The following is a 19,770-nucleotide window of genomic DNA, read 5'->3' as shown; positions in this document are numbered from 1 at the left end:
ACTTAAGTCTATTTTTCCTCAAATATGGCCTGTGGACCAAGTTCTCTGCTGCAATTTCTTCACAATTACACATCAAGGCTGCTTCAAGTCCCACCTCCCTTAATGTATCAATATTGTATTGATTTGCAAAAATGCAGTTCATTGAAACACACAAGTAAAACTACAAGTAAGCAACATTTACTTATATACATATCAAACTTCTTAACCACCCATCTCCCCCATAAAGGGGCTCTGGGTGATGTACAATTTAATCAGTATAATAAAACATTAAAAACCATCTAATTTAAGATAAAAACAATTAAAAATGTAAAACATTATAACATTACAAAAGATGGAGAGACTAAAAGATGTTAATATAGGCAGGAGGGTTCTCATAAGGCCAATCAGCCCCATGGCTGTGTGGGACTGTGTCCCCTATGCAAGACTACACAGCCAGATTTTAACCCTTTGTGAAAGGCCAAGAGATTAAGGGCTTCCCTCACCTCTGAAGACAAGATGTTCCACAAAGTAGAGGCAGCCACAACACAGGCCCTCTTCCTTGATCCCATCTGTAGCATGCCTTCCCTGCCTGAATGAGTGGGACAGGATGATGTGGTGAGACGAAACAGGTTTTATAGGTAGCCAGGCCCTATGCCATATATGATTAATATATATGTATATGTATATGTGATTATATATGATTAATATGATATATATTAATCATATATATGATTAATATATATGTATATGTATATGTATTAATATATATGTATATGTATAGTAAAACATTCTTGTGTATATTTGTTGTACTGAACGATCAATCCTACCCAATTGGACCCTATTGGTTTCAATTGAATGGGTAAACATATTCAGGGTGAAAGCATAAACTTAAAACTATAGCTTTTTGAAACATCAATTCATACAAGCAGGAAAAGTATCGCTGCACTATAGAAACAAATTTATTACAGCATACATTTTTGTGCAAAATAAAATAGGTTTTAGTCTACACAACAGTTACCATATTTAATTGCCTTTAAATTTCAACCGCTCTTTTGTGTTCTACACACACACACGCACATACACACAGACCTCTTTAGAAGAATTAAAAATGGAACTCTTCATTTCTTTACTTTTTTTTTGTTTGCAAGGAATGTTGATGAACTTTTGTTTGCTGATTGACAGAGGAAGCCGCTTTCAGAGAAGTCTTCTTAGCTTTTTCTACCGCTCCTGGTTTCCATAGCAACAACTCTGCATCCTCTCCTCCTGTAAATAGAGAATCATCAACCATATTCCAGCAGAAGGAACGAACGGTAGCAGAGTGTCCTCCCTGAAGTATTCCCACAGAATTCAGTCCTTGAGCACAACACTCTACGAGACAAATGCTTCCTGTTGACATCCCTCCAAATGCAAACAACTTGTCCACTTGTTCATGATAAACACCCCCAATTAAGTAATCCAGTTTGATATTTTCTACTTCTCTGACGTCTGGAATATGTAATAATGTAGTTGACTTTTCAGAATCCAGCTCAGCAAGATCCCAATAACAAAACCCTTCATCGTGTGTCATGCAGTAAACCTGCCAATAATCTTTTCCAGCCCATCCAATAAAACTTACGGAAGAATCAGAGTTACAAGTGGAAACCAGAGCATTTTCTTCCTTGTCTTTGTTAATATCAAACACATTTACCAATCCATCAGTTGAGCCTGAAGCAAGCAAATGTGGTTTGTTGGGATGAAAACATACTTTAGTAACATCATCGTTATGAGACTCTGAATAGACACCTAGTGGCTTTTTGCTAGAAGAGGCACTGTTTGGGCAGCCTCTCGCATCCCAGAACATTATGAATGCATCTTCTTTCACTTTTTCTGTGCCAGCACATACTACAAGGTCATTGCAGCTTATATCACAGCTAATGAAAACATTGGAAGGAGAGCCAGAAAACAACTGTACAGGCTTCACGGCAGATGAACGAATATCCCAACACTTCAATGATCCATCACTGCCAGCTGAAAATAATATATTTTCATTTGTATGTGCAAATCTGACATCACTTAGCAATGCAGGAGGGCTATTATATTCTTGTAGCAAGCACAATGTCTCCCTGTTGTAAACTCTGATTGATGTATTGGAGCAGGAAACAGCCACTAAATTGCTGCCTTCTGCTCTTGAAATATCTATGTCCAATAAGTAAGATGGGTCTTCTGGTAGTGAACACCGTTTTGCTATTTGAAGGCTAGAAAACTGTTCCTTGATCTTCTCCATGGCAACTGACATTAGAGCTGCATCCAGGAAAGTAAAGGTCTGCAATAAATAAAGATAAAGATAATTATCCTTCCTTTAATGCTTTATACATGAATAGACAATTTCTCTAAATCTGAGGGCCATTCATTACTGAGTGCATAAGAATTCAGAGGACTATCAGCGTCCCATAAAAGTTTGGCATTATAAAGCAAAGCATGGCATGGTCTTCCACATCCCAGCACCTGTCAGACATGCTACCATCTCATTTGGATAGCACAGGGTTGTAAACGACTATCACAACAGATAGACAGTCAACTCTGAAGCTGGCCTGACTGGGGCCAGATATTGATATATATGCATGTACATGTGTATGGTAGTGATTACGATGCTCAACAAGGGGAGAGTGGGGAAATTCAGACTGTAGTCCTCCCTGAGGCAGAAAAGCTGTCTTTATGACTTTGGTCAAATACTCTCTCAGCCCTAGATTGAGAAGTTGAATAAAAAAATCCAACTTCCAGCCCAGACTAGTGTGGTATAGTCCAATCCAAATCTATACATCCTACAATGTGGCTAATATTAATTACCACACAAAAACTGCAATAAAAATAGGACTAGTCAAATTTGTAACACTTCCCATTTATCCAATGAATGAAATCTTTATCACAGCCTGACTTAAATTGGGTGGAACTTTTAGAAACCAAATAAAATATCTTCAAAATCAGATATGGCCCATGGACCTTAAATTGCTAGGCCACAGGTTATATTTGTAGCTCAACTTCTGCAAAGCAATTTAACTGAAATAATGAACAAGTATATTTATAATTGTGAAACTGAATACAATCAGTATTAGCTGTCATATGACATATCATTGTCCACTGACAGGGAGATGAAAAAATAGTTTTGACCAGGCCTTGAGAACTCAAGAAGAAAATATGAGAAATCTTCCATCAACACTGCACAATCACACGAAAAAATGATGACCTTACTAATTATCGATGTATATGTTACTTTTCTCCCTTGACACATAGAGTGTTTCATTCACACTGTAGGAAACCTCCAGGAATGCCAAACTTCTTCCTCCATTACTTAACACTTCTGCCCTTTTACGTTTTCAGATGTTAAGACAGACATGTACTTTAATCAGGCATGAAGTTTCTCAATGTCTGTGTGACATTGAGCCTGATTTTTTTTGTCAAGAGGGGGACTTTTAATCTTGCAACCATTGCATCATCCCAAGTCCATCAAGGCAAATTCCCCTGCCACAGAACGATGCCATCCACCCCCTTCTCAACACCACCAGCAGGCAGGAAAACCATCTGCTATTCTTCACAGCAGTGCTATGATGGGCAATGATTTTGACAGATGACTAAGTCTTTACAGTAAGCTATCCATCAGGATTCACTCCCCATTCGTTTTCTATCTCTCCCAGCCAGAAATTAGCTGCCTAGGCTAACAGAATTGGTGGGTAAAAGGCACAAGAGGATTCTTTACCCCCTAGGTCTCTGAGCCTATTTCCTGCTTAGTGATCTGCGTTGGCTTGAATAGGTGGCAGCCCAAACAATAGCACTAGCAATAGCAGTTAGACTTATATACCGCTTCATAGGGCTTTCAGCCCTCTCTAAGGGGTTTACAGAGTCAGCATATTGCCCCCACAGTCTGGGTCCTCATTTCACCCACCTCGGAAGGATGGAAGGCTGAGTCAACCTTGAGCCAGTGAGATTAGAACCGCTGAACCGCATATAACAGTCAGCTGAAGTGGCCTGCAGTACTGCACCCTAACCACTGCGCCACCTCGGCTCTTGACAATGACTGACAAGATAGGAGGACAAGCGCAGATCGGTCTCTCCGGCTTCACAAGATGATTGCAACTTACCTACAAATTGTTGCTCAGGTTGCTTCGGAACACAGGCTAGTGCTCTTCTACAAGAGCCAAAATAGCAGCTGAGGGTGTGCTCTGTGAAGCGGCTTCACCATACAACCTCAGCACCACCATAAGTACAGCTAGCCATTGCTGTGATATTATGGGAGTAGGGGGGATTTGGCTTGAAAGAACTGAAAGCAGATTGGCCTTAAGGAACAATGCTCAGAGATTAGAGGAAAAGGGTATGCCCATAGAGGCCTAAGGTTGCCAATAAATGGCAGATTGTTCTTGCTACCTACTGACAGTTGGTCAATGAAAGCTTGTATCCCTAGCAAAACTATCACAGCTTCAGGGAGAAAACACTACTTGGACATTGTTAGAGCTAATCATTGTAGACCAGTGTTTATTAAACTGTGGTCTAAGGAACCCTGTTGGGGGGGGGGGGGTGCTGTCCAAAGCCCTTTTCAGGTGTCCATAAAAGCAAAATTCTTTGCCAGATATTGAACACATTTGCAAACAATTGAAACAACAGTACTCTTTGTTATTTTTTATTTGTTAAAAAACATACAGGTTTTTCATGAAAAACGTTTTTGTTAATATCTAATAGGCTCAATGTTTTTACACGAGTCAATAAATAAATATACCACAAATGCATCTATTTTATTTTTTAATACAGTAAACGATCTATCAGGCAATTTGGCAAAACCACATGACTGTCTACCACCTGTTCAAGAATAAGCTTGGCCTGAATGGAAATAGCTAAATAGACTGTACACCAGGATAGGAAGACCAAAGGGCAATCTAAGAAAATGGAGCTTCCCCATGGAGGACACTTGATGTGAATGTGGAGAACAACAATCCATCTCACATATGGCTCGGTGCACATGATGACTTTCGACTTGTACTGAGGAAGACCTCATGCTGACAAGAAAAAATGCTGTCAGTGTGGCCAAAAATAGTTATTTTACCTGCTCAGTGTTGAACATTGTACGTCTCTAATTTGAAGGTACTTCAGATACAGAAAGATCAGTTCAGATAAAATAAAAAGTAACCTGAGAAGGGCAAATGAAAGAGGTTGTTGGAGCATGTGCATGCCATACTTAAGAGAAATTGGGACACATCCACACACAGCTGGGTTGCGAGCCATCAATTTATTGATTTTTAACACAAAGCTAAGATTTGTTCTTCACTGTTGTCAAACAAAGAGCTTAAGAAATACTCTCATGTCAGAATCCAGAGGGCCCTGAATTATTCAAATATAGATCTACACCCTCCAAAAATCTAATCTGCTTGTAATAAGTTTTTTTAATCTGCATACATGTATGTATCTTTGCACATATGAAGATGACACACAAAGTGGCCTAATCGTTCTCAAAATATATGCAACCTTGTGAAAAATATTATTCAAGCCAACTTAGTATTTCAATATTGTTACTGAGATCCTTCATTGACAATTCAACTTGAATATTATTATTTTTGCTTTGGAAAGAGAAAAGAAAATGATGCAAATGTTTGAAGCTGCTCTGTTATTAATATGAGCAATTCAGGAGGCCGCATCTACAGCAATTAAGTAGCAAGATAATTAAGATTGTCCTGCTCACTCATTTGTTTGACTTTTCTTTTCGAAGCATATATATGCTCGCTCAGCCTAACTAGAACACAATTCCAGAAATAAACACAAAAACAGAAGGAAAAGCTATCTCCAAATTACAAATAACCCCAATCAATGACTTCTTAAGTAAAGTTTGGTCTATTACTTAAGGCCTCAAACTAGAAACCATGAGATCATGAAATCTGGCTGGGTGACTTTAAGCCAATCACTCTCTCAGCCCACTTCACCTCAAATGGTTGTGGTTATGGGAAATAGTAGGAGGAAGGAATATTAAGCATCTTCGCTACCTGAATTACTTATAAATAATAAAAGTGGGATTTTAAAAATCTAATAAAGTCCCATCACAAGGCTGTCCACAAAGTTAGTTTTCTACATCCCAGGAATTCTGCACAGCACAATTACAACGGCTTGGGACTTTTTTTTAGAAGCAATTCTACTGAAAATCCCTCTTGTCATACTGGCCACCAAGGCTAAACTGACCTCAGCCTAAATCTTCATCGGGCAAAAGCATCACAAAACACTGCCCAGCTCCTAAATCTTATTCAGTAATCCTGAGTGCTTCAAAAGTGCTGCTGCTTCTGTTATCCTTCAAAAGGAACAGATGTACACCAGTGATGGGATTCAAAAAATTTTACTACCTGTTCTGTGGGCGTGGCTTGGGGGGGTATGGTGTGGCAGGGGAAGGATACTGTAAAACCTCCATTCCCACCCCACTCCAGGGGAAGGATATTGCAAAATTTCCCACCCCACTCTAGGGCCTATCAGAGGTGATATTTACTGGTTCTCCAAACTACTCAAAATTTCTGCTACCAGTTCTCTAGAACTGGTCAGAACCTGCTGAATACCACCTCTGATGCGCACACACATATGCCCATACCCCAAAATAGAATAGACTAGAACTCTATTGGCCATGTGTGATTGGACACACAAGGAGTTTGTCTTTGGTGCATATACTCTCAGTGTACATAAAAAGACAAGATACATTCATCAAAAATCATAAGGTACAACACTTAATGATAGTCATCGGGTACACTCTCTTGCAAATTTAGCATTTGCTGTACAAGGCATTTTTGGTAAACCTTAATAGATAGTTAAGAACCCTCATTAGGTAATTTAATTTCCCTCATGGACTACATTTCGCTTTGAACTATAAAGCGGTTTATAGAAAAATAACCCAAACCAAGCATTTTGAAACCCTTTCATTTCAAAACCAAAGAGTGGTTTGCTCTTTAGATGGCTCAAACCAGTATCACTGACACATAATTCTCAATGTATTTTTCCCTTCATAAGTTGTATGGAGAACAAGTCATCATTTCTTCCCTAGAATTCCAGCACGCGTGGCCTGGTTCCTTACCTCCCTATCCTTTAGCTTGCCAGAGAGAAAATTCCAAAACCAGGGTTGATCAGGAGAAGGAAAAACACTGAAGAAGTTTTACACAGAAAAATGCATGTTCCAGTAAAGGCTTTTCTGTAATTGTCCCCCTCCACACACTACAGCAATTGTAGATTTGTCCTTAGTTGCCAAATGATTTCTGCCTGTACTAGCTCAGTCGTGAGGACATTTTCCTCCTTAGGAATTTGAGGGGGGTGTCCCCAAAGAACACCAATATGCCATCCAAATAAATGGGGCATACATTTCTGGGGTTTGTTTTCTCAACAGAACTATCTGCATCAAAGCGTGAAATGGATACTGGTAGTCCTCTACTTATAACAGTTCATTTAGTGACTATTCAAAATTACAACGGAAAAAAGTGACTTCGGATCGTTTTTCAGAGTTACAATCTTGGCAACATCCCCATGAACATGTGATCAAAACTCAGGTGTGTGGCAACTGGTTCATACTTACGATCATTGCTGTGTCTCAAGGTCAAGGGATCACCTTTTACAACCTTCTGACAACGTCAATAGAAAACCCAGATTCACTTAACAACCAGGTCAGTCTCTTATCAACCACAGTGATTCGCTTAACAACTATGGCAAGAAAGGTTGTAAAATAAGGCAAAACTCAACAAATGTTTCACTTATCAACAGAAATGTTGGGCTCAATTGTGGTCGTAAGTTGAGGACTATCTATCTAGGATACTCGGGAGAAACCAAATATTGGGCAGGGTAACACACTCAAACCACTTACCATAGATTTCCTGATTATTGCCTCAAGTATTCTGTACTATAATTCCAGGCCTGCCTACATATTGGCTGCTGTGGCTGGGATTGATGGAACTATACTCCTAAACACCCGAAAGGCTCAAAGTGAAAAAGCAGAGGATGTAAGCTACATGACAGCTGAGTAATGAAAGTCTGGGGTTTGACTCTCAATAGTTCTAAGCAAGATGCTCTCTTCGCCTCAGCCCCCTTAACTGCAATATGATGAATCGTACGTTTCAAGGCGTTCTGTGAAGCACGTTGTAATTTTTGGTAAAGAGATCAATTAGTGCATAAAGTATTAATCACTTGAATGTAATGGGGAGGTGCTTAGCAGAGAAATATGTTTTTTAAATATCAGCACTAACTGAGGAACACTTTTTATTATAAGATATGTTTTCTAGATCAACAAAGTGCTTGTTGGAAATTGAAGGAACAATATTGACTTTCATGTTCAAATTAAACTTGCTTCCTGCTTTGGAACGAATTAGACTCCAGTGCTCACAATTTAAACCAAAAAACCTAACAAGATGTTCATTCCTACTGACATTCCTCTACAATGAATCCATGGGTGACTGAAATTCATTGCTTCATTTTGAAATCGCCCAATTGCAAAGAGGAAAAGAATAGAGGACATATCCTGGAGACCCGGTGCCATCAGCTCCCCCAAAATAGTGAATGCTTTTAGGTTCCCAAACAAATTGTTCAAGCTTTGAGCAAGACAGTCTCACATTAAATTCATTTGTTGGAAATGTTACTGTGACTTACAAGACTTCAAAATACAATTTGAACAGGGAAATCTACTTTCAGTTTTAATTTAAGGAAGAAAAGTGAGCTTTCAACAGTCAGAAGCCTTAAGAAGCTTGGGTTACCTGAAAATTTTTTTGGAACTTTCCCAGATTGCTATTGTATTAGGTAAAAAAGAATCATTTCTATGTTTTCTAGAGCAATATTTACACTTCGAGGGTACCGCCTTTTATAGGAAAACCAACAGCCCAAACAATGGAGGAATAGCCAGTCATGCTGCATTTTTATCAGCCATTAACATTTCACTGAATCTTGTTTTGGACATGTGGAAAAATGTCAACTGTTGAAATCAAAATTCTCTGCCTCTTTAGGAATGAAATCTTAGTTAAATAAGCAATCTGGTTAAAAATAAATCACTGGAGTAGCCAGCAACTCTTGATCTTCTTAAAAGGAAGTTGCTGCTACACTATGAAGGGAGAATCTGAAAAGGGACCTAACATTTGTGGGAAAATGTACAAAATCGTGGTTCTCCATGCATAGTAGGACATTATGAGTTAGGACACTTCCTACTAGCAGAAATTAGCAATGCAGATTTGAAGCATCTATAAACTTGGGATATTTTCTTATTTCATAAAATCATGATCTTAAAATGTCAGTCTCAAGGAAAAAAAACTTTTTGGTTTAGCACAAAAAGACGATATAACAGAGTCATTATATTGATGTGCCTTTTTCTCCAGTGATGTAAAAAATACGCAATAAAGCAAACAACAGCATAATAAGATTCATGTAGGAGTTTTTTTTTCTTTGCTGGATTATGTTCTTTGGAAACATTTCTGTGTTCCAGATTAATTCAGCTCTTCATCTAACCTCATGCTACATAATTTGTGCAGAAAGCCAGAGACAAAGAGAGGCATATTTACCTTCCATTCCAAGTTGAAGCTCCAAGGACATTGCAAGCTCTTTGTCTTCTTCCATTCCTAGTTCATTCATTCATAGCGGCTAACTAGATGCCTCTGGCCTGTTCAAGGCAGGAGGAGTGGCTAGTCCCCTGCAACTAGAATTTGGAGCTATACCGCCTCCCACAGGTAACACTGTGTCTTGAAAATTGATCGTCCTGACAGGTCTGTCTTCCATGAAATTCTCCTAACCCGTTTTAAAGCCAATCTCATGGCTATCTCCATATTTTGTGGCTCTAGATAACCAAACACAACTTTCACAACAGAAACCTCCGTAAACTCGTAGTGGTTTAGAAACTATTACAAAGATATCTAAAGAAACAAGGACTGGGAGGATTCACATGCAATATAAAACCATGGCTGAAAAAATGAGAGAATGAGAAATTTTCTATAGAAAGAGATTTCCAATGCAGAGAAGATGGCATCTAGCTTTTAGCCAGTTCTCAAAAGTTACACAAAATGACAGCAATTAATTCCAATATTCAATTGTCATTTGAAAAACAGATGAAAAGGACTGTTTTGTTTAAGAGCATATTAAAAGTACTAAAGGACTAGGAAACCATCTCCAAAAGGTCTAAAAACCTGCCCAAGCGATCTTTAATGATAGTGGAATATCAAACATTGTAATGTTCAATGTTTGACACACTGGATATAAGCACCATTTCTTAAGCTAAAAAGAGACCTATGAGTCATTTAATCCTACAAGGTTTTCAAAAATAGACTAGTGATTCATAAATTACATTCTTCCTCCTCCACTTAAAGAGAATACTTTGGCAATGATGAGATTTTACAATGGTTTCCACATCCCCGAGAGCAATGTCAGTGGTCCATGTAACCACCCAAGAGCAACCCCCACAAAAAAGCAGAATGTTTTGTATTTATACCAAGGTTTATTCATGTTTGCCAAGAACGGGCATGAGTTCACGCAACACAGTTGACTGTTACTGATTCTCTCAGTTACTAACAAGCATCGTTCCTTTTCACTTCATTCTGAAAGTTTGCTTCAGTTTCTTTCATGCTGCTCTTATTACAACTTTCTCTTCCTTTCTGAGTCTTTGTCCTGGCTTTCCAGCATCTTTGAGGTTCATTGTCAACTTGTCGTATTTAAATATAAAGGCTTTCATCACCTACTAGCCTACTGTATCACAAAATGGCACTGAAACTCAAGAAGCTGCCTGCCTTGTATCATCTCAATCCCCCATTTAGTTCAGGTAATCATGCAATGACTATATGTTCTTCTATCATTCTTCCTAGACCTCACCTGTCTTCCCGTTCTGGAAGGGGGGGGGAACTTTTTTTAAAAGACTTATATACCGCTTCATAGGCTTTCAGCCCTCTCTAAGCGGTTTACAGAGTCAGCATATTGCCCCCAACAATAATCCGGGTCCTCATTTTACCCACCTCAGAAGGATGGAAGGCTGAGTCAACCCTGAGCCGGTGAGATTAGAACCGCTGAACTGAAGAACTGCAGTCAGCTGAAGTAGCCTGCAGTGCTGCATTTAACCACTGCGCCACCTCGGCTCTTAAATCAGCAGCCGAGTAAGAAAATGGAAGAACAGCTCTACCAAGGTCTACCATTTCATTTTTTACACTGCATCACCAACTGTCTCTATCATAGTCCTCACTACCAAGAGCCACAGATATAACCCTCCCAGGGTTATCCCCTTGCAACTATCCCAGAAGATATATGCAAGTTGATAGTTCATGAGTTACCTCCAACCACTTTTAAAGCTATACAATTTGAGGAGATCATGACATCTTCTGGTAAAGGAATTCCACAGATTAATTATTTGCTATATAAAAATACTTTCTTTTTCTATTCTAAATCTTCTGCCAATTAGCTTCATTGGATGACTGCTAAATTTTAATTGAGGTCAATTAAAAATCATTTCAAATCAATGGACATATCTGGATTTCTTTGTATGTGATTAATATTTACTAAAACAATTTAAGTCCATATAGGAACATATAATGCTTTGTGAGTCCTGTTTCGGTTATGAATTAAATTAGAATTGTAAAACATTTTCATAATAAACACAAAATTGTTCATTTCGGATTTAATTTTTGTAACATTCAGCAGCAATCAGTAACTGAGGTTAACTTTTTTAAAATTCCAGAACATATAAAAACCACAGGATGGAGTCCCTGCCTTCAGAGACACTGTTTTTACAGTAAAAAGCCAGAACATGCTATGCCTCACCTGAAAAACATTAATGTTTTCTTAGAAAAACTTTTGTTCTTGCACGGATGAATGCTTATTTAATTAAAATAAATATGACTAGACAACTAAAATTATTCATCAGAATCCTATAAAGCACATTTCCTTGTTCTTCTGTCTGGCTTCTTTCTGCCTTGCCTGGATGATCAGAGCACTCCAGCTATCCAAAATACTTTTACTTGTAGAAGCTGCCCAGAGTGACACTTGAATTGGTGCATATTATGGGAAGAACTAGTATGATGTAGACTTTTAATATCACAATAAGAGATGGAGGAAGGGTTAATCCAGATTAGTGATACATTGTCCTACCAGAACTGAGACTTTGATGAATTTTTGTACTTCAGCATCATAATTAGCTGTTGGGATTAAAAATATAAACGTATCTCCACACTAGGGTCTCACACATTTGCAAGAAATCTCTCATGGTTTATGATACTTATCTATTTGTTTTGTGCACCATAGCTCAACTGACCCTCAGTAGTTCACAATAAAAAAAACATAATAAAATGCACAAAGCAACACAACATATAATGTAGAAAGGGGAAAGGGAGAAATAGTCCATGGTTCTAGACAATGTAACTTACAAGGTTCCAATTATTTGCTGTGCAAAAGAGCTGTGTTCAGCAGTTTTCTATTGCCAGAAAAGACACAATTTGAACCTCAAGAAGGAGATTGATCTGTGGGGTTCATTGCATAAAAGATTCCTTGAGTCTCTATACCACACCTCACACTAAGGAGACTATGTTAAGCTTCTCCTCCTGGAGAATGAGCAGAGAGAATGATGAGTTACAGCTAGAGATGGTCCTGAATGTATTCTGGCACCAAGCCATGACATTAACGTATGACCATCTTAAAAGCAGCACTTTATGAGTTGCACTCTGAAGCCTACAGATGGTCAGTGATGCCTGTGTAAACAGTGAATGGATAATCGATCTCGGTATCTTGTAATACTATCAAATCTGTCAAATATACTATTTCTGCAATTTTGCATGAGAGTTTGTATAATTTGGGCAGACTCACACACAAAAAGGCTTAAATCTTATATTTGACCACTGTCATACATATTGATATATTATAAGCCAAGATTCATGAATACATAGGTAATAAACTAGAGCTAAATTCAAACATTCCAATCAAAGGAGGTGGACAAAGTTTTAGGAAAAATTTTCCCAGAGTTCCACTGATAATTTCAATTATCTCAGAGGCTACAACTTTCTATCTTTCATACAACTGAATTGCATCAGCTTTATGAAATATCTGGTTAGTAACAATACTGATTTCCCAGTAAATCTTTCTTCCACAAAAAGTCTTTAAGTATATACTGTATTTTTTGGAGTATGAGACACTTTCCTCCCACCCCTAAAAGAGGGTGAAAATTTAGGTGTGTTGGTGCGAATGTAGCCCCACCCACCCACCAGCCCCCGCCCACCCACCAGCCCCCACCCTTTGGCCTCTGCCTTCCAGCAATTTACCTTCTTGCAGCAAACAGGGAAATACGGCGTGAGGCGGCAATAAGCTATGGCAATCGCTGCAGCCTGAAACAGCTGATCATCTGGAGGCCTGTGCTGAAATTGAAAGGGAAAATGGCTGTTTGCTCCAAGGAGGCAAATTGCTAGGAGGCTGAGGCAGATTTGTGTGTGTATGTTTGCGTGCACGCTAATCAGACTAAACTGGAACAGGCTATTTGCTGTTTGCCGCAAGGAGGTAAGTCAATAACTATAAATGCCTAAGGAATGTTCAAATTATTAGACTTATTTTTAAAGACTGTTTTATTATTGTTCTAGACAAATTAACAAAATTAAGAAGCTTTTTAAAATAAATGCTTGAACTGAAGAGGCCCAGTGCTATTGTATCTTCTTTTAAATAGCAGAGAATAACGTATACTTCCAGAAAGCCACATCAATTTTAACAGCATCTGTACAAGTATAGTCTGAAATGTAACACCACAAATAGTGTTTATCTTCTGTACTGTTTGCTGTTTGCTGCAAGGAGGCAAATTGCTGGGAGGCAGAGGCAGATTTCCAAAAGCTAGGTGTGTCTTATACTTCGGAACATCTTATACTCTGAAAAATACAGTATAGCTCAGCTTTCTGTCTGCGTCTCTCAGGTTGTTGGGTGGCTTAGAACCACTTGCTTTTTATCTGGTGCTATAGGACTTTCATTTAAAGGGTTACTGCTTCTAACTTTACTGTTAGATTCGCACAGGTTCTGGATTCTTCCTCAGAAACATCCTTACCCTCCAACAGTAACTCCTCAAATTAACTAAGCTTAAATATTTTGTACAATCCAAATGAATACAACTTCTGATCTAAGTTTCAGTTAGATATGCCCTCCTCAGAGAAGCCACTCTCCATTTCTTTTCTCTTTTATTTCATGCTTATGTGTGTGAGTCATTGTTTTAATTTTTTTGCTTTCCCAATTCTAGAATTTTCTAATTCTAGAAATTGCTGGAATTTTCTGATCATTCTGATTCCTCCCTTCTGTTTTTCAGTGGTTTGCTTGAACATACCTGCATTTGCTATAAATGGATTGATGCATATTTATCTGTAGTCTTCTTGAGTTAAAATTTTATCACACTGAGTATATTTTATTATACTCAGAACAAAACTAACAGCAATTTTGAAACTTGGATTTGTAAGCTGATGTACTAACCAGAAATTGCTGGCGGGACCCTTGCTGTTCCTTAAAGGCATAAAAGGTCAATTGCAATTGCCAGTTGTTTCTTCAGATCTTATTGTCTTGGAAACCTGGCTTATATAATGAGTGCATTAGAGTGGGTATCACAAGATAGTTGGAACGTCCAACCAAAGTATTATTTCAATATGAAAAGTGAGTCATGCTTTAAAATATCACATGTTATTGTCACATGTTATTGTTTGAAGGTCTGAGGAACGTGGGCTACTTTGCTTTAAAGGGCCTTTTCTTTGAAACAGTTCAGCAGTTCACATATTTTCCAAGAACACCTTCAAATCTTTCTCTCTTTCATTATCCAGGTAATGTGTGCTAGCAGTATGATCTATTTTTTAAAAAAAGATACTGTAAATCCAAAATTTAATTACACCAAGCATTGGAAATCTTTTCAGGAACCATTTTATGAGCGCCCCTTCCAACATTGTTCAATTGACAGCTTTATTGATACCTGGTCTGTTTGATAGACACACATTTATCTCATTTGCTTCTTGTCAAATAAAATAAAATAACCCTAATTACATCTTTCCTCCTTGTGGGATAGGGATGTTCTGACCTTAAAACCAAAACGGTTTAACAGTTTAATGCCTAGCCCTATAATCCCATATACTGCATGTTGTGATAGGCCAAAAATCACACCAAGATAAATCACTTCTGAATTTTTTCCATCTTTAATATATGCAATCATGTCAGCATATTTTTAGTATTTTCCCCTAAAATGTTTTAGTTCGTTTTTCAATTGAAAAACAGCTTGCATGTTATATTAAAGATATACAGCAGTTCCTTTCAAAATACACTCATGTGCATTATTGTATCATAAATATTATTGTATCCTAAACATTTTGCTGGCAGAGGGGGAGAACTGTGGCTGACTCTAAGGTCATCACTGTAGGAAGATCAAAATCAAAAACTTCTCAAGTAAAAGTTTTATTTTTCAACCATTTCACCATAGCGATTCTCCACACAGAACCATCCTCCCACAAAAATCAAAACATAAAGAACATAGTTAAAAATGTGTACATTTCCCTCTATTATTTTAGAGTATGATTGTTGTGATTCTTTCAATAAATTCAATTATCTTGAGCACCATCTATATAATGACAGAATCACAAAGTTGGAAGAGGTCTTGGAGGTCTCCTAATCCAACTCTCAGATCTTCCCCACTGTTTAATTCTTTCTCTCCTTTCTTCTTTCCAGATGCAGAATTTTAGATTTCTCTTTGTTAACTTTTTCCAACTTGCTTGAGCCCACTATTTGTGCCTGCCCAAAACTTTTGGAATTTTGCCTTTTTCTTCTAAAGTGATATCCATTCCTCTAAATTTGTCTATTCTGAAGTGATATCCATTCCTCCAACTTCGTCTATCTGAAGTGTTATCCATTCCTAGTTTTGTGTGATCTGCAGATCTGATAAATATCCCTACACCGCCTTCACTTAGGTCATTAATATAACTATACCCAGGGGTGGGCTTTAAAATTTTTAGCAAGGGGCTCTGCCCAGTTGCTGGGTGGGTGTGGCCATGGTGAGTGTGGCCTAGTCAGTCTCCTGTACCATGGCAGGGAGAGCATTTTTGCCCTCTCTGGGCTCCAGAGGCTTTCCTCGAGCCTCTGGGAGGGCGAAAATGGCCTCCCCAAGCTCCAGGCCCTCTGGAGGCCGGAAACATTCCCAAATTTCAAGCAGGTGCGTTTTTTGCCCTTCCCGAGCCTCCTCACGTGCCCTGCATTTACCTTCATTCAAAACTGGCCGTGTGGGGACTCCTGGGAGGGGTGGGCGGGGCAGGGCCAGCCAGGAGGAGGATTTGGGGGTTCTCCGAACTGCACAGAATCTTAGCTATAGGTTCTTCCGAACCCCTGCGAACCCCCAGCAGCCCTCCTCTGACTGTGCAGATGAAGAGCACCAAAATATAGGAAACTGGGAGTTTAAAATATTATTTATCACAGGAAGATTTTATATAAACTATATATTTATTAAGATTTATATCCCATCTTTCTTTTATATACGTTTTATATAACTCATGGTATATAATGTTGTCACCTCCTAGTCTCACAACACAACAACTCTGTGAGTTTGGTTAAGATGAAAGAGAATATTGGCCCAAAGTGATTGGCTGGTGAACTACCAGAGCTGAAGATGACCTTGAATCGGAATGTCCAATTCCAGACCAATATCTTAATCACTATATCAGACTGGTTTTATCATACCTTCACGAGATATGAAGACTGAAATTAAATACCCAATTCTTAACTGCTGTAGAGATAAAGATGAAGATTTAATACTAAAATACTAAAAATAGAAATCAAAAACATACTAGACAATTGTGTTTAATACACACACACACACACACACACACACTTACAGAAACAAAAAACTTCTTGAAGCAAAGAGTCTCTGCTTTAATGTTTTAAATTTCAGCTTGGAGAATTCTCAATACTAATCAGAGGTTGCTGGGGACAACAGAAAACAGTAGAGGGAGTCATGCAGTAGTGGGTGAGGATAAGATAATCTGATTGAGCCCATATAGAAAAGGACCCATCTATCACTTGTGGAGATAAGGACTGTAAATCTGAGTCTTCTGTCTGCCATGAAGATGACATTGACAACAAACTGGCCTCCCTTAGAGGATGTGCAGGTATTGTTCCAACATATATGCAGGATGCATGCATTTATAAGAATTCTAGAAAACTTTGCTCTAAATCATATTCCAGAGTGATAATCAATACTATCCCCGCTCCTTCCTGAGTTTAAGAAAATAGGATGGGTGGAGTGAAAGAGAGAGAATAGGAAGAAGCATTAAGTTCTGGTTGTTTTTATTCCACTGGCCTATTGTTGCTTCATTTTAAAAGAATAGCTTTCAGTACTTTGCAACATTTTCTTACTAGGTACCTCAAAGACTTCAGCCAGAAATCAGGGTAATGATTTCATTAATTAAAATGTCTAAATGCTGCATTGCTATGATTTACTGGTAGCATTATTGGGTGCTTCACAAAGGCCTCCTTGACTAAAATGGTGAGGCAGGGTTAGACCAGGTTAACACTTAAATGCCAGATCATCAAGAAAACTCAAAGCTATAGATTAGACTACGAAGTCAAAACAACTTCACTGAAGAAGGCAACAGTAAACAACTGGCAGTCTTACAAAGAAAACTACCTCTGTAGCCGTTGTCCCCAAGACAGATTCTTTCCATTATTGCCCTCAATGGGAATGTTAATGTCATTCCTTAGTTAGCCCACTTGATGGCACTAAGTATTACAGCCAAAAGTTCAGCACCTGGAATCTATCACTCTGGATCAAGCTACGCAATTTGGACCAAGTATAATGTTTTCTTTTGTTCAAAAATAGGGATAGGTAATGTTTGATGCTCCAGATGTTATGTGCACCGCAGTGCTCAAAGCTTCAGCACTACTGTCTAAGCTGGTTAAGCAAAAAAATTGGAGCTGGACATCTGGAAGTTTACATAAAACCCATACCTGCCATACAAGAAAGAAGAATTGAGTTCTCTTTGCTATTTTGAAGTAAAGGAAGTAAAATTAAGTCAGAAAAAATGCTCAGTCATTATCAGCTGAGGAATTTTTTTGCTTCCATGTATCTCACTTTATTGATAGAACAATAAAATATGCTATGTTTTTTAAAAAAATTACTCATTTAAATTGCTAGAACTTTTATCCTGTTTTACATAAAAAGCAATACAAATTAAGCAACATTTTCAAATTTACAATCCACCTACTAGTTTTTCTTTTAAATCCAATATAAAAATAGAAATAACAATAATAGTCCTTGCCATAGCAACCATTATTAAGGCTTTACCCAATTGTATCTATTTTTTACCTCCAAAATTATATTTAGAACTGTCACATATAGATTACAAAGATTTGTACCATAGGTACTCCTAACCACAGCAGTTTTTTGCAAAGAATGGAAGAATGATTTTGACAGCAAGAACAGCCTAAAGCTCTGCAGCATTTTTGATCTGAAAGGAAAAAGATGCCAGGGACATACACATAACATTTAAAAGCAACTCCTTAAAGCAAACGTGTGTTTCTTTTGGATCACGCTTTAGCTAATAGAATGGAATGCATAATTGTGCAAAAAATGCAACTGTTTCAAGAACAGTGCCAAGAGGTGCTATACAAATTCCCTTGCTTCAAAATGAGGAGGAAAAAATGGATATAAAAAGAATGATGGCTGCAAAAATGGGTCTGAAAGTTATATTGTATATGAAAGGAAAGTGACAGTTGTGAACTATGTGGTCAAAGAGCAAGAGAGATATGATTTTAAAAAGTACAGCAATTGTAGACATTTTATTAACCATTTGCTTCTATCTAAAAAAAAAAAAAGATCCAGGGTGATCCTAATGGAAATAAAGAGGGGTCGGGGTTTGGAAGTGAATGAGAAGCTAAGGAAGGATTCCATACAGACCTAACATCTACGCAAACCGTGAATGGGAGGAAGAAAATTTTGTTGCTGGATATCAGTTCATATTTATTTGTACCCTGGCAGGCAACTGTCCCAAATCTGACCTGATATCTGACGTAGGCTTGTGACTAAAAGGCTGCTTTTAAACGATGGAAAAGTTGTCTTTGCAGCAGATTTCTGCACCCAAAACATTCAGCAATCCCGACCTGAATTTGTAGCTGACGGATTGGGGGAAAGAAGGAAAAGCAGAAACATGCGCAGCAAAAAGCAACTTACGTTTCAGACCCGGCATTCAATTTATAGCATTCCCCACCCCACCCCGAGCTGTTTTGCTTTTGCTCTAAGATTTCTAATCGTTGTTTTGTTAAACTTCCATTAGAAAAAAAATATTTCCAAACCGGAAGAAAATATTTTGGCTCAAAAAAAATTAATAGACACACAAGTTATCATAAGAGAGCAAACACCCTTCATACGTGGAAAAAAATACCAGAAACGCCGATTACCTCCTAGAGGGAATAAAACGAATGTTCTGTGCCGTCCGAACGTGCTTGCGTGCTTGCGTGCTTGCGTGGTAAACGTTTTTTCCCCTGCTTCTGCGTTCTCTCCCGCAGCAATTCCATTGGCTTGCTCTTCCAGCAGGAAAGGCGCAGGCGTCAAAAAGTAGCGTAATGTTGCGTTGATAGGTCAAGAAAAGAAAGGGGCGGGGCGCTTCAAGCACGGCCCAAAGCCGTAATCCGGTAGAGATAAAGAAGGAAAAGAGAAGAATAACTGTAACTTCCGGTCTGCGTTCAGATGCTTCCTGTGGGGGAATGTTTATTAATTGATTTAAAGAGTCTTTCTTTCCCTCCAAACCCCTAATCTGCTTGAGAGTCAATTGTACAGCACCGCAGATTTGCTTGACAATCAAAAGCATT

General features: G+C 38.3%; 1 protein-coding gene across 2 annotated transcripts; it reads right to left on the bottom strand.

Moving 5' to 3' along the window:
- Window positions 1-797: 797 nt before the first annotated feature.
- Window positions 798-19,481, bottom strand: WDR89 (WD repeat domain 89). 2 transcript variants are annotated; one of them, XM_032235546.1, is made up of 3 exons: window positions 19,360-19,481; window positions 13,230-13,322; window positions 798-2,281 (listed from the first exon to the last, which is right to left on the bottom strand). In XM_032235546.1, the coding sequence occupies exon 3, from the start codon at window positions 2,252-2,254 to the stop codon at window positions 1,106-1,108; it is 1,149 nt and encodes a 382-aa protein (XP_032091437.1). In that variant the 5' UTR covers window positions 2,255-2,281; window positions 13,230-13,322; window positions 19,360-19,481; the 3' UTR covers window positions 798-1,105. The 2 variants fall into 2 exon arrangements, with proteins under 2 accessions (XP_032091437.1, XP_032091426.1); XM_032235535.1 differs by lacking the exon at window positions 13,230-13,322 and having other exon boundaries at window positions 19,360-19,479.
- Window positions 19,482-19,770: the final 289 nt, after the last annotated feature.

This window comes from Thamnophis elegans, chromosome 1, assembly GCF_009769535.1.
Source record: "Thamnophis elegans isolate rThaEle1 chromosome 1, rThaEle1.pri, whole genome shotgun sequence".
Taxonomy (NCBI): domain Eukaryota; kingdom Metazoa; phylum Chordata; class Lepidosauria; order Squamata; family Colubridae; genus Thamnophis; species Thamnophis elegans.
This window is presented reverse-complemented; position numbering and strand designations above follow the sequence as displayed.

Bases quoted from the DNA above. Each gene is read 5' to 3' on its own strand.
- WDR89 (XM_032235546.1), bottom strand. From the start codon at position 2,254: ATGTCAGTTGCCATGGAGAAGATCAAGGAACAGTTTTCTAGCCTTCAA.